The sequence below is a fragment of the Silurus meridionalis genome, chromosome 28, assembly GCF_014805685.1.
Source record: "Silurus meridionalis isolate SWU-2019-XX chromosome 28, ASM1480568v1, whole genome shotgun sequence".
Classification (NCBI taxonomy): Eukaryota; Metazoa; Chordata; class Actinopteri; order Siluriformes; family Siluridae; genus Silurus; species Silurus meridionalis.
In genome coordinates this window covers 10382604-10396827 of record NC_060911.1, presented here as the reverse complement: position 1 = coordinate 10396827, position 14224 = coordinate 10382604, and the positions used below count along the sequence as shown (strand labels likewise).

The following is a 14224-nucleotide window of genomic DNA, read 5'->3' as shown; positions in this document are numbered from 1 at the left end:
AAACAGGTCGACAGAGGATGCAGGTTTCACGGCTCTTTATTCAGCCCTCACCCACCTGGATAAAAACAACACCAACACCAGCACATGGATTCTGTTTCTCACCAACAGACATAGGTTTCCTCAACCCTCATTCTGAACACTGGCATCCCACAGGGCTGTGTTCTGAGCCCACTACTCTACTCCCTGTTCACCCATGACTGTGCTCTTCTGCATAACGCCAACATCTTCATCAAGTATGCAGATGACACCACCGTGGTCGGCCAGATCAGCAATGACTACGAATTGGCCTACAGGGAAGAGATCCGAAACCTGACTGCATGGTGTGCCACCAACAACCTGACCCCCAATACTATGAAAACTAAAGAGCTCATTGTGAACTTTTGTAAATCTAGCAGAAGACAGAGTCTATATTAATGGAACTGAGGTAGAGAGGGTCTCCTGCTTTAAGTTCTTGGAAGTTCACATCCCTGAGGATCTGTCCTGGCTCCAGAACACATCAGAGTTTTTACTGGTGCATCATCGAGAGCATCCTGACCAACTCCACTACTGTATGGTACGAAGACTCCACAGTTTGTGAGCATAAAGCACTGCAAAGGGCAACGCATTACTGGCATCAAATCATCATCAAGGTCTCCTCACATCCCAGTCACAAACTGTTTAAGCTGCTTCCATCAAGAAGGAGAAACAGGAACATACCGGAACCAGCAATTTCAGAGCCAGCTTTTTACCATCCAGCATCACACTACTGAACTCTACACTACACTGTTAGAACACTGTATAATCGCTGAGTATAACTTCTGTACAGATGTATATACAATGTCTTCAGATGCCTCCAGTCTTCAGCAGACCTCTAGAGATCTCAGCAGACCCCTGCAGTCTTCAGCAGACCTCTACGGTCCTCTACAGACTTTAGCAGACCCCTACAGACTTCGGCAAACCCCTACAGACTTCAGCAGACCCCTACAGTTTTCGGCAGACATATACAGACTTCAGCAGACCCCTACAGACCTCAGCAGACCCCTACAGGACTTCAGCAGACCCCTACAGAATTCTAAAGATCTCAGCAGACCCCTACAGAATTCTAAAGATCTCAGCAGACCCCTACAATCTTCAGCAGACATCTACAGTCCTTTACAGACTTCAACAGACCCCAATAGACTTCAGCAGACTCCTACAGTCTTCAACAGTTCTCTATAGACACCAGCAGACCTCTACAGCAGACATGAGCAACTCATAAATTAGCATCTGAAATCATTATAGATTCAACACCAACTCCTCCATTCCAGAGCTTTAAATGTTCAATGATGGAGAAACAACATATGCAGAATGTAATTGTATTAAATTATTATTTATGTAAACTAGATTACTTAATTTATGTATTTTTGGTACTGTTTTTTACCTGGAATGGATCTGTTTTTTACTGTTTTTTACCTGGAATGGATCTTGGATTTTGGGAATCTTATCTTCTGAAGATGGAGTAAAATTATATTGAACAGTTTGAAAATAAAACAATAAATAGAACCAAACCAACAAGGTTAAAAAAAACGATTGCAGCGATTCACTATAAAATCAGAATCAAATCATTAGTGTGTGTGTTTGTGTTATCTCTTTCTGAGCCCCTACACCTATCTCTGTAATAGAATTCACCAATACAGAGCACCAGTAAACACTATCACTCACTCACCCACACACACGCAAGTCTCATATGCTGCAGTGTTTATGGCTCTGATAATAAGAGCCTGATCAATACAATACTGAAACTCTCTCTCTCTCCCTTCTGTTTCTTCCACCTATCTCTTCATTCTGTCCTTCTCTTCAGTTCTCTCTTCTTTCCCTTCTGTTATTTAATTTACTCTATTCCTTTCTCGCATCAAACCCATTATCCCTCTCTCGCCTGAATCGTTCCTTCCTGTTTGTTTTTTCTCTACTTTCCTTTTTCTCTTACTCCTTTTCTTTTCTTCAGACTCTACTTTATTCCTTTATTCAAAATCTTTCTCATGTTCTTCACACATTTAACCTGCTTTATTTCTTTAATGCTTTTCACTTCCAAAATTCTTTCTTTTCCCGGCAACACCTCTCTCTCTCTCTCTCTAATATCAGGGCTGTATTGATTCCCTCCTTTGGCTTCTAGCGGTAACCCCTTAGCGGTATGTCACAGGTCGTGTGTGTGTGTGTGTGTGTGTGTGTGTGTGTGTGAGTGATAGATGGTGCTCTCTGTGCTGCAGTCGTTTTGCTCCCGCTCATTTATTTCAGCACTTTCACCATTCACCAAAAAAATCTCCTTTATCTTTCAGACACAGAAAGTGAACGAGAAAGAGAGAGACAGATGAAGAGAGAGACAGCCAGGCAGAGAGACCGATTTCTGCAGCGACAGCACAATGCGACAGAGAGACACATAAAACTTATCCCTCCATTGTATCTCTCCACACTAGTGCCTTTTTTTACATCCCCATTTTTCTCCTCCACAAATCTTCTTTTGTTCTTTTCCGTTTCTCAGTCTCATTTTTTCTTTTCTTTCCATTCATCCATGTCATGTTTTCCTTCCAAAGATTTTCCTCTCTCATTTTATTCATATTTTTCCTTTATTTATCTCCCTTACTTTCCTACGTATGATCACACTTTCTTTCATTTATTTCTTGAACGACAATTTTAAGTGTCATCAGAACCATTCCAATCTGACGTAATAGGAACATTACAATATTCAACGCAAAACCCGAACACACACACACACGCATACAAGCTTCTCTAATTAGCACATAACACAAGCGCATGTGTGTGTCTCTTGTGTGAGAGGCGTGTGTAATCGCTATTAATTGGAGGGTGTGTGATATCAAAGACACGGTAATTAGGCCTCATTTGCATTTCTCACGGAAGCATGATAAAAACCAGGTTTTTTATATATATATATATATATATATATATATATATATATATATATATATATATATATACACCGTATTTTTCGGACTATAAGCCGCTACTTTTTCCCCACATTTGGAACCCCGCAGCTTAAACAACGAAGCGGCTAATTTATGAATTTTTCCTGGGTTTTCCCGGTTTCACAAACTTCAAGCCAAAAAACTTCGCGACATAACATTAGACCAATTAAATTTCCGAACAGAAACAAAAAAAAAAACGCACCTCACCTGTGTTCTGAGCTGCACGGCTTCGGGAGAAAAACTTCCATCGGGTGATTTTTAAACGCACGACAATGCCAAAAGAAAAACTCCCGAGAGAAATAGTTGTGAAAGGAAGGAGGAACACAGTGAACAATGACTTACTTGGTAGGCTAATGTTTAGATACAAGCCGTTGTAACGCGTTGAGTCAGGGTGAAGGGAGAGCTCACTAACTCCAGTTGCAACATAAATCATATAAGCACAGACAGGTTTCCAAAACTCATGCTTTTTAATTTTTCTTGGCAACAGCGTTATGGGTTAGTCAAAGAAACTTAGAAATGAGCATCAGAAAATAATAAGGACATATTCCTCGACCTTGCACACATGCAGTAATAGCGGAAAAATGCAGTGCCATGCTATTCCCAAAATACTGCTATGCTCCTAAAGGAAGCGCAACATATTTCACCCGTTACACCGTGTGTAACGTGTCTTTCGTTAAAGCCTGTGTAAAGTACTTTAGTGTATAGACGGCTTATAGACAGGTGCGGCTTATATATGCTTTATAGTCCGGAAATTACGGTAGATATATTTTAGAGTAGTCAGTGCGCAGCTTGTATAGCAGTACAAATTTACTGTCCCCTAAAAATATCTCAACATACAGCCATTATTGTCAACATAACTGGCAACAAAAGTAAGTACACCTTAAGTGATAACAGCTGTACGTCATGTAACCTCTCCCTCGAGCTGTGAAATTGTCGGATTTTCTCCATTTAAGAGAAATTCTTGAAGCTGACATAAAAAGCTTAAGAATCCATAGTGCTTTTAGCTACTGGTCACTCCTGCTAATCGGCTAACGCTAGCGCTATGGATTCTTTAGCTTTTTCTTGCATATTTCCGGTACGGAGTGAGTATCCACAGTGACACTGTGCTAACTCTAGTTGTTTTGTTTTTTTTTACCCTGGCATTGTCATGTATGTTTTTAAGCTTAATAATAATAATAATAAAAAAATGCGGTCAAAGGGGAAGGCAAAGTCTAAACAAACTTGCGGTCCATCACATACGTTCCTGAGGGAATTTCAACTATGTTCCGCATGTAAAAAGGATTGGATTTTTGTGTGTACCAAACCGATAACCCGTTACACCCCTAATATATACACACACACACACACACAAACTGTACAAAACACATACAAAAACTCAATGTTGTGTTTTTCATCCTTGCAAGTGTTTTTACACCCTACATGAAACATTCAAGTCAACAAGATTGTTGATTTTTTTTTTTTTAATCAGGGATTTCCCCTCATGTGACACACCCCCCTGTCCCCACCCCTCGGTCTGCTCCTGATTAATACACAAAAATTCACATTTAAAAACTATTATGCGGAAGGAACCCGCTTAGCGCCGGCGTGTGCGAGATTGCAGAGAGTAAAACAGAATCATTCATTGTGTGAGATTCATCATTTGCTGCGTGTCGTGACCCCGGAGCCACCTCTCACAGAGAGTGTGAGGAACGGCGTGCAAGAGCAAGGAGACGCAAATAAAATGTGTAAAGAAAAAAAAAAAGCGCTCATGTGTTGCGTGACGGATTATTCCACTCATCTATTCAATTTTCCACAAACACAAGGTTTATGCAAATCAAAAAAAATAATCTGTGGCGATACGAAGCTATCAGTGGTAGCGAGAGCTTTAATGAGAAAAGAGGTCATGCAAGAGTGTGTGCCCATCCGTGGGTCTCTCTCGCGCAGCTCTCGACGACAAGAAGCGAGGGGGAAAAAAAGTGATCAATGAAACTCTCGCAGCGAAGAAAAGGTCCTATCGTAGGCATTTAAATAGTAATCTGCAGGGCCAGAAATAAACTCCTGTGTAATATTGGATCGTGCGTGCACACACACACACACACACACACACACACACACACACACACACACACACACACACACACACACATTGACGGATGCCCTCGTGCTCCAGACGATAACAGATTTGAGAGAAACGTGTCATTATTCATGAGGGTCAGCATGTTGGGTGTGTAAATGATGCGGCCTTTCTTTCTCTCCTCCAGGCTCGAGGTGTGTGTGTGTCTGTGTGTGTGTATGCATATCCTAATGACGTGTGTGTGCGTGTGTGTGTGACTGACGGATTGAAATCGTTTTGTCCTGATCACAAAGAGAGCAATCAAACTTCACACACACGGGAAATGTTGCTGTTAGCATAAGGGCTCCAAGACAAATGAGGATGAAATCAAGCACACACACACACACACACACATTGTGTTGTATAAATTTTTCAGCATTTTTACCCATGTACATTGTATTCATGATGTTTATTGTGACTGTAATTTTCCAATTGTGTACTGTTGTTTGTTGTATTTGATTGTCATGTCCATGTTTTATTATTTCTCTGATTTGTTGCTGTTTGGTATTTTTTTTTTGTGTATTTGTTCTTTTCAGATTGCATTATCATTTTGTAATGTGCTTACAGATTATTGCAGTGTTGGTTATGTTTCAGTGCAATTGTTTTTGCCATGTGTTGTTGCTGTGTACATCTGGTGTTTTGTTGTTTGTCTAGATTCATGCATTGTGTGTAAATCATTGTTTGTGTGTAATTTACAACCATTGTTCTGTTGTATGTTGTATGCTGGTGGGGTATTAATTTTTTGTTGTTTGGATATGTTTAGCATGTTCATTAATAATTAAGTGGACTCACTTTGTGTGTGTGTGTGTGTTGTAATTATTGTTGCTATAATTATTGATGTGCACTCTTTCATTATGTACATTTTACCTGTATCAGTGTAATGTTCATGTGTGGGGGGTAGTGTAGGTGGGGGATTTAAATGTTGATGAGCATTTAGATATTCAGATATAACTTTAGTGTTTACATTCAATAATAATGAGGTGGACTTACTTTGTGTGTGTGTGTGAGTGTGTGTGATTATTGTTAGATATTGACTGTGAACTCTTTAAATTGTGTGCATTTTACTTGATGTGTCAGTGTAATGTTCACATCATGCAATTTTTATTTGGTGTGTTGAGATTTTGTGGTGTGTGTGTTTTGTGTGTGTGTGTGTGTGTGTGTGTGTGTGTGTGTGTGTGTGTGTGTGTACATCCTATTTAATTGTTGATGAGCATTTGGATATGTTTAGCAGCGCATTACCACTTACATTCATTAATAATGAGGTGGACTCACTGTGTGTGTGTGTGTGTGTGTCGGCTTTCTCTTTCGCTCTTTCGCTCCACTCGTTTAGCGAATGTAACTTGATCCTGCGCTCCTCTAAGCGCTCTCTGAGGAAACCCTCGCTGTCTTTAAACTTTCCCGCCATTTTCTCCTTTGCTCACATCAATAAGTAATTAATGTCCATCAGCACACAACGCTTCTGTGTTTAATTGACTCCTATTATATTATACTATATATATATATATATATATATATATATATATATATATATATATATATATATATATATATATATATACACACACACACACACACACACATAGTATAGACCAAGGAATATAGAAATATACATGGATATATATATATACATATACAGTATAGACATATCTGTTTGTCTGTCTGTTATCAGAGTGTCTATCCATCGGTAAATGTAATAGACATATGTAAATAGATCTGTCTGTCTGCATGTCTCTATTGTAATATATAGAAGTAGTCTGTCTATCTATCTGTCTCTGTGATAGTAATTGTAATATCTGTCTGTCTGTCTATTGCAGGGGGATAAAAACAAACAGAAAAAAGACAGATTTACATCTGAAGTACACAGAAGAATGTTTAACAAAAAACTATTCCAAAATTCTAATATCATAAAAGCCTTTACACTTAATGACCAATCAGCAGCTTCGCTTTAACTACACACTCACCACGATCACACACTTTTCACTTTGCTTTATTGACTTTACCATTTATATTAGATTCTTTAATTTTATATTCAGGAAACAAGTATCCACTGTAGTTAAGCGTAACGCCTTTGTTTTCTGCATTAGAGAAGAACAATCTGACGAGAACGAAACACCTCACCCTGGAAACATCTCATTTCTAGCCAGCCCACTGACACCAGGGCTGAGTGAGATCATAACGGTCAACTACAGAGGGTCAAACAAATAAAGACAGAGAGAAAGAGGAAGAGGCAGACAGAGAGAAGAGGCGAGGAGAGGAGAGGCAAGGAGAGAAGAGAAGAGAAGAGAAGAGAAGAGAAGAGAAGAGAAGAGAAGAGAAGAGAAGAGAAGAGAAGAGGCGCTTATTCTGATTTATATTGCCCCAGTGTAGAGGTCTGGCTGCACAATAAAACTTTCTCTCACTTCCACTAAGCAGAGTGGACCTAGGGAATTTTATTTCACCCAGAACACCTTTAAATCACACTTACACACACACACTTCTCAAACTAAATGAACTCGGACTTCAATGTAGAACATATAAGAGCTTTTAAAAGCCATTTGATCTTTTTTTTATATTTTATGGAGCATATAGTTTCCACATAGCATGCTATATACTATGTTAATTACTAAGTAACATATCATACACTAGGTGAGTCAAGTTACGGATTATAGGTTGATTAAACACTGATCAGGCATAACATTATGACGGGTGAAGTGAATAACACTGATTATCTCTTCATCATGGCACCTGTTAGTGAGTGGGATATTATTAGGCAGCGTAAGGATTTGAGCGAGAATAAGGGCCAAATTGTGATGGCTAGACGACTGGGTCAGAGCATCTCCAAAACTGCAGCTCTTGTGGGATGTTCCTGGTCTGCAGTGGTCAGAATCAGTGCAATGCAGTGGTGAACCGGAGACAGGTTCGTGGGTGGCCGAGGCTCATTGATGCACATGGATCTGTGCTTTGATCCAACAGATGAACTACTGTAGGTCAACATGCTTATGATGGTAATGCTTTTAATGCTTGACAAGTCAGAACTGTTTTGGCAGGAAAAGGGGGACCAACACAATATTAGGCTAATGATCATAACGTTATGCCTGATCATTGGCCATTTATTATTATTATTATTATTATTATTATTATTATTATTAAAAGTAGTAGTAGAAGTAGTAGATGTATTCTAAGCAGCAGTAAAAGGCCGTATACCCAGCTGATTTATTACAAATTCATTCATAATTAATAACTATTACATGACTCGCTCTCTCAGTGTTCAAATATCAGTTCACATTATTAACCACATGTTGACTTTAGCTCTCAATGCTTCTTTGTGCTGAAAATACATTTTGTTCTTCGATAAAATAAATGACTCACATCAGCACACTCTCATTTCCCCCTGCTCGGGAACGTGTGTGTGTGTGTTTATAAAACAGACGAGTGTTGGGATTAAAGCGCATTTTACACACCGAGACTAATGCACTTCATCCTCAGGAGACCGAAACAACATTAATATTTCAGCAGGCTATTTTAATTAAAGTGTGTGTGTGTGTGTGTGTGTGTGTGTGTGTGTGTGTGTGTGTGTGTGTGTGTGTGTGTGCTTTAATATGTTGTAATTGCAAGTTTATTAAAACTTTCACAGGCTGAAAAGAGAGAGAGCCACAACATATATATAGAAAACTACTTCCACAGGCTGTAAAGAGATGGATGGGGAGAGAAATTAATAGGGCGCGAGAGAGACCGAGAGAGACTAAAAGAGAAAAAGAAAGAGAAAGAAAGGAGAGAGCAGCAAAAAAAAAAAAAAAAAAGAGCACGAACGTGTAAATTAGATAAAATGAAAGAGACAGAGCACAATAATATACTCAAGAGTGAGAGAAAGTGAGACAGAGAAAGAGATCTAGAGACAGGAGAGAGAACCAAAGAGTGAGTGAGTGACTGACAGAGAGAGAGAGAGAGAGAGAGAGAGAGAGAGAGAGAGAGAGTAACAAAGTAAAAAAAAACAAGAAAGAGTAAGAGAGAAAGGATAAAACAGGCTAAGAAACACAGAGAGAGGGCAAATGCAATGAGAGAAATCTGCTTCTACAAACCTGTTTCAACCATATGAGTAACACACACACACACACACACACACACACACACACACACACACACACCTGCATCACAGTGCACCTATCACACACAGTTACTGCAGCCATTTGTAACCTTATTACAGGTGAACACACACACACACTAACAAACTCACACACACACACACACACACACACACACACACACACACACACACACACACACACACAAAGAAGTACAGAAGACAGAGTAAATATGAAAGACAGGATGAAAGAGAGAGAGAGAGAAACAGAGGTAAAAAGAAGGTGTGTTACTTGTGGGCGGAGCTTCCCCAGGCTCCATGTTTGTCAGTCAGGATGTTGATGATCTTCTGGATGAGGTGTGTCGAGGTCACATGATCACGGTATTTTGCGGCTCGGATCAGGTGATCGCACATCTTCTCTTCTTCGCGTTTATCTGCTGCGTACTGAGCACATTGGGACTGTGCGCACGTACACACACACACACACACAAATATTCTGATTATAGATAACATTTATTTACCGATATCTATATATCTGTCCATGTCTCAATAATTACAACACCTTATACCCAGGCTTTGAGTTTTTTTTTCTAAGGTCTAACCAGTGTGTGTTTGTGTGTGTGTGTGTGTGTGTGTGTGTGTGTGTGTGTATGTGTTCATGTGTGTAACCCTACACACAGGAAACAAATGGAACTCTGGGTCATTTCCAAGCTGTTGTCACGGTGATTAATAACACTGGACACGTATTTGCTAATGCCTTCAGGCTATGCTAAAAAATGTGCAAAATACCCAGAATGCACCGGGACGCATGCTTCTCTGTCAGAATGTGTTATCAGAAAGACTCCGGACCGGCAAGAGATGGAATAACAAGAGCAGCTTGGAGTACAGCTGATAAAAAACATGCAGGCGTGTTATCCCTTACAAAGAAGACTCAAAAACAAAAAGAATTAGTTAACCAAAAAAAAAGAGAGGGGGAGAGAGAGAGAGAGAGAAATAGAAAAAGTCAGCATCTTGTGGTTTTTTTTTGGTAAAATCCTATTAATAAAAAAAAAAATTCATTAAAAAAGAAAAAACAGAAAAAAGACAAAAATGAATGAATAAAAGAAATCAACATTACAATGTCATTGGTAGTTTGCAAAATTAAAAAGACAAATATTTTCTTCTGGCATGAAAAACTGTCTTATTTTCTTGTATTTGTTGCAAAAAATATATTAATGATGGTCCAAGAAAATATAAAGCAAAATAGACTGGACACATATAATACAAACATATATAGAGAGAGAAAAAAAAGAACGAAAATAAATATTAAATGAATTTTTGAGTTTTTGTAGTCAAATCTTACAACACATACAAATAAATTAAAATAAATTCATGATAAAGGATTAGATACAGATGCTAAGATGAATAGAGAAAGAAAGAATGAAAGAAAGAATGAAAGAATGAAAGAAAGAAAGAAAGAACCCAATGTCTCATAGGCCACCATGTGACCATTTCAAGTGACCTAATTTTCCTTAGAAATGCATTTCATTCAAGAAGGATGCTACTGAAGAACAACTATTTTTGACATTTGACCTTGATGTGACCTTGACCCTATTTGGCACTGATTGTATAAATTCTACAGACATGCAACCACTCAGGCTTGAGATATGAGACATGCAAGATATCGTGAGAATCTTGGATAATGCAGATAATGAACAACAACAGAAAGAAAGAAAGAAAGAAAGAAAGAAAGAAAGAAAGAAAGAAAGAAAGAAAGAAAGAAAGAAATCTACATTGTTAAAAATGTCTAAATATATTGGAATAGTGCTGCTTACTATAAAGACAGACAGACACACAGACACACACACACAGACACACACACACACACACACACACAATACGTACAATTTTGTGTAAAAAAGCAATAAGGCTGAAAGGTTAATGTCGCTCTGCGATCTCTTCTAATGTGATTCCCTCAGTGTGTGTAAGACCCAAATTCAATTAGCATTGTGTGTGTGTGTGTGTGTGTGTGTGTGTGTGTGTGTGTGTGTGTGTTTGTTTTTTCTGTAAATGGCCCTCCTCTCCAATTTGGCAGTGGACTCGTCACGTATGACAGCAAATCCATGAAGACGAGTGGCGGCCTTTTCCTAACGATCAGTCTGCGTCTCGTCCTGCAGAGCTTAACTGGACATTGACCTTACAGCATCCACACGCACTCACACACTCACAAAAACAGACAAAAAGAAAAAAGATGGGACAATGTGGGGAAAAAAAAGGAATAGATGCGCAGTGCGAGAAAATCCCACCGAAAATAGCCGGATTCTAATATCTGTTTCTAGATACAATGTTTCTCTTTTAATAATCTCCACTTTTCTGGGAAGATGTTCCACAAGTGTGATTGTGATTTTGTGCTCATTCAGACACAGAAGTGTTAGTAAAGTCAGGTACTGATGTAGATGAGGTGAGGAGGCCTGGTGTTAGGGTTGAGTTCAGAGCTCCATAACAGGTCTCTCAGGATCTTCCACTCCAACCCTTGTGTCACACTGTAGGATCTTAGTTGTCAATGTCGAAAACTGATTCACACAAGAAAAAGACTCGTCTGAAGTTTTACCTCATCGATCCGTGACGCGTTCAGACCCGTTCAGATTCTCTCGCAATTGGTAGCTAGCAGTAAACAAAGACAGTCTGTAGCGTTCAGTTTGCTAATGACACGCTTAGATAATAAAAAGGTCATTTTTCTTCCTTCCATAATTAACTTCCATAAGTCAGCAAAGTTTAGCTCTTGTTGTTTTATACACCTGACTCGTTTAGACATTTTCCCTGAAGAAGTTTGAAGTTTGTTCGGAGCTCCTATAGGTACTTGGTTTGAAGGTCGTTGTAAGAAAAGTGACACTGCAGAAAAGAGTCTAAAATTTTCTGACACTGCCAGAATTTCATTCGGATGGAAAAAATGATAGCAATGGCCATTAATTGACTCTCTGTGAACATGTCAAACCAGCGATCAAAAAAGTTTAACCTAGGATTATAGGCAGTGTTGGGCAATAATGCGTTACTGTAACGCAGTTACTTTTGACAGTAACTAATACTGTAACGCTGTTGAGCATAAAGACCAAAAACTTTTTAGTCAAATGTAAGTTGTGTCTTTCTGGTTCGAAGGTCGTATCTACTGCGATAAACAGCAACTCCAATCTGTCAAAACACCTCCAGAAAGTCCATGCCTCGACGAAGCTAGAAGCTAACCCGGTGTTCTGTTCTACATTGTTGATAGTTTTCATACTTAAGCTGTGAAAGGAACATGTTTAAGAGCTCAACACAACAGCTTTTATGATGCAGAAGGCACTTTAGTTTTTGATTGTGAATATATTATTCAGCTTGTTTTGTTATTTATTTCAGAAATCCTTGTGATATATTCAGTTTGTGCTGCTCTGACTTAAATAAAATCGTGTTTAAAAATTACTTTGTGTTTAAGTCAGTTTTGTGTTTGTATAGACCATAACGCATAAAAGGGCATTAATGGGAACATTAAAAAACGTTCTTTAAAAAAGTAACTAAAAAGTTACTTTTAACAGTAACACATTACTTTTTGGTAATCAACCAAATAGTAATCAACAAAGTAATTGAGTTACTTTTTGAATTAAGTAACTAGTACTGTAACTAGTTACTATTTCTTAGTAACTAGCACAACATTGATTATAGGAATCTTTTATGTTTTTGAAAATTTGTCTCAGACGATCAAATCTTGGCCAGTATCCATAATGCTAATTGTTAATTAGGAATGACTGGATAACATGGTGCTCTGCCTGTATGACATCATAACAAAGAAACGCGTTTGTTGCTTGTTTTGTAAATGTTATTTCCCCTGTCATTTATTAGCGTGTTAATAATAATGTGTCATGAGTTCAAACGTCTGGCCATAAACAGGCTCTTCATCGGCTCACACTGAAACACTTGCTCGCTCTAACTAACTTCAACGACTTACAGCTAAACACACAGCAAGAGATGATGACATCACACACCGCCAACTCGTAACCGATCGCACGACAACCTTTTAACAGCTAAACAAACAAGGGCATGTCGCCGTGTGATCTTACAACGTGTGCACTGTTACACACTACATCTTTTTTTGTAATGGTTTTACATCTGGCCTGTCCTGATGGAGATCTATCCACATGAAAAGACAAAGCGTGAAATCCAAAATGGGGGTAATTGAACGAGACAACGTAATTATCTTCAACTGTTGCCTCTGACAGAATTGCACACGGAAAACCTTTAAAAAAACAACACAAAGATTGTGTAGATGTCGGCTCTGTGTCGGAGTGAAAAAAATTAAAGTATACAGAATTCTGAAATCCTGGCTGAATCCTGCAGCATTACAAAATGCTACAAAAAAATTCAGCAAAGAAGTACCAAAGGAGGATGAAAATCTGGGTACTATGACTATAAAAATTTAATAAAATTTAAAAAATAAAAATGTATGTAAATAAAAAAAGAACAGAATTTCTCAAAAACATAAGATATAAAAAATAAAAAAGGAAATTATACAAAAAAATAATCCCTAAACAATCCCTAACACACTTAATTATAACTACACACTCATTACAATCCCCAACACACTCATTATAACTACACACTCATTACAATCCTAACACACTCATTATAACTACACACTCATTACAATCCCTCACACACTCATTATAACTACACACTCATTACAATTCCTCACACACACTCATTATAACTACACTCATTACAATCCCCAACACACACTCATTATAACTACACACTCATTACAATCCTAACACACTTAATTATAACTACACACTCATTACAATCCCCAACACACACTCATTATAACTACACACTCATTACAATCCTAACACACTCATTATAACTACACACTCATTACAATCCCTAACACACTCATTATAACTACACACTCATTATAATCCTAACACACACTCATTATAACTACACACTCATTACAATCCCTAACACACTCATTATAACTACACACTCATTACAATCCCTAACAGACACTCATTATAACTACACACTCATTACAATCCCTAACACACACTCATTATACCTACACACTCATTACAATCCCTCACACACACTCATTATAACTACACGCATTACAATCCCTCACACACA

At 38.3% G+C, this 14224-nt stretch overlaps 1 protein-coding gene across 2 annotated transcripts in view; it reads right to left on the bottom strand.

The window, feature by feature from the left end:
* The window catches only part of lrba (LPS responsive beige-like anchor protein), a 208705-nt gene that overhangs the window by 104450 nt on the left and 90031 nt on the right, over nt 1-14224 (bottom strand). For both annotated transcript variants that reach the window (XM_046843284.1, XM_046843283.1), the window contains one exon: nt 9384-9550. In XM_046843284.1, coding sequence (XP_046699240.1) covers nt 9384-9550 — 167 coding nt within the window. The remainder of the gene's footprint in view (nt 1-9383; nt 9551-14224) is intronic.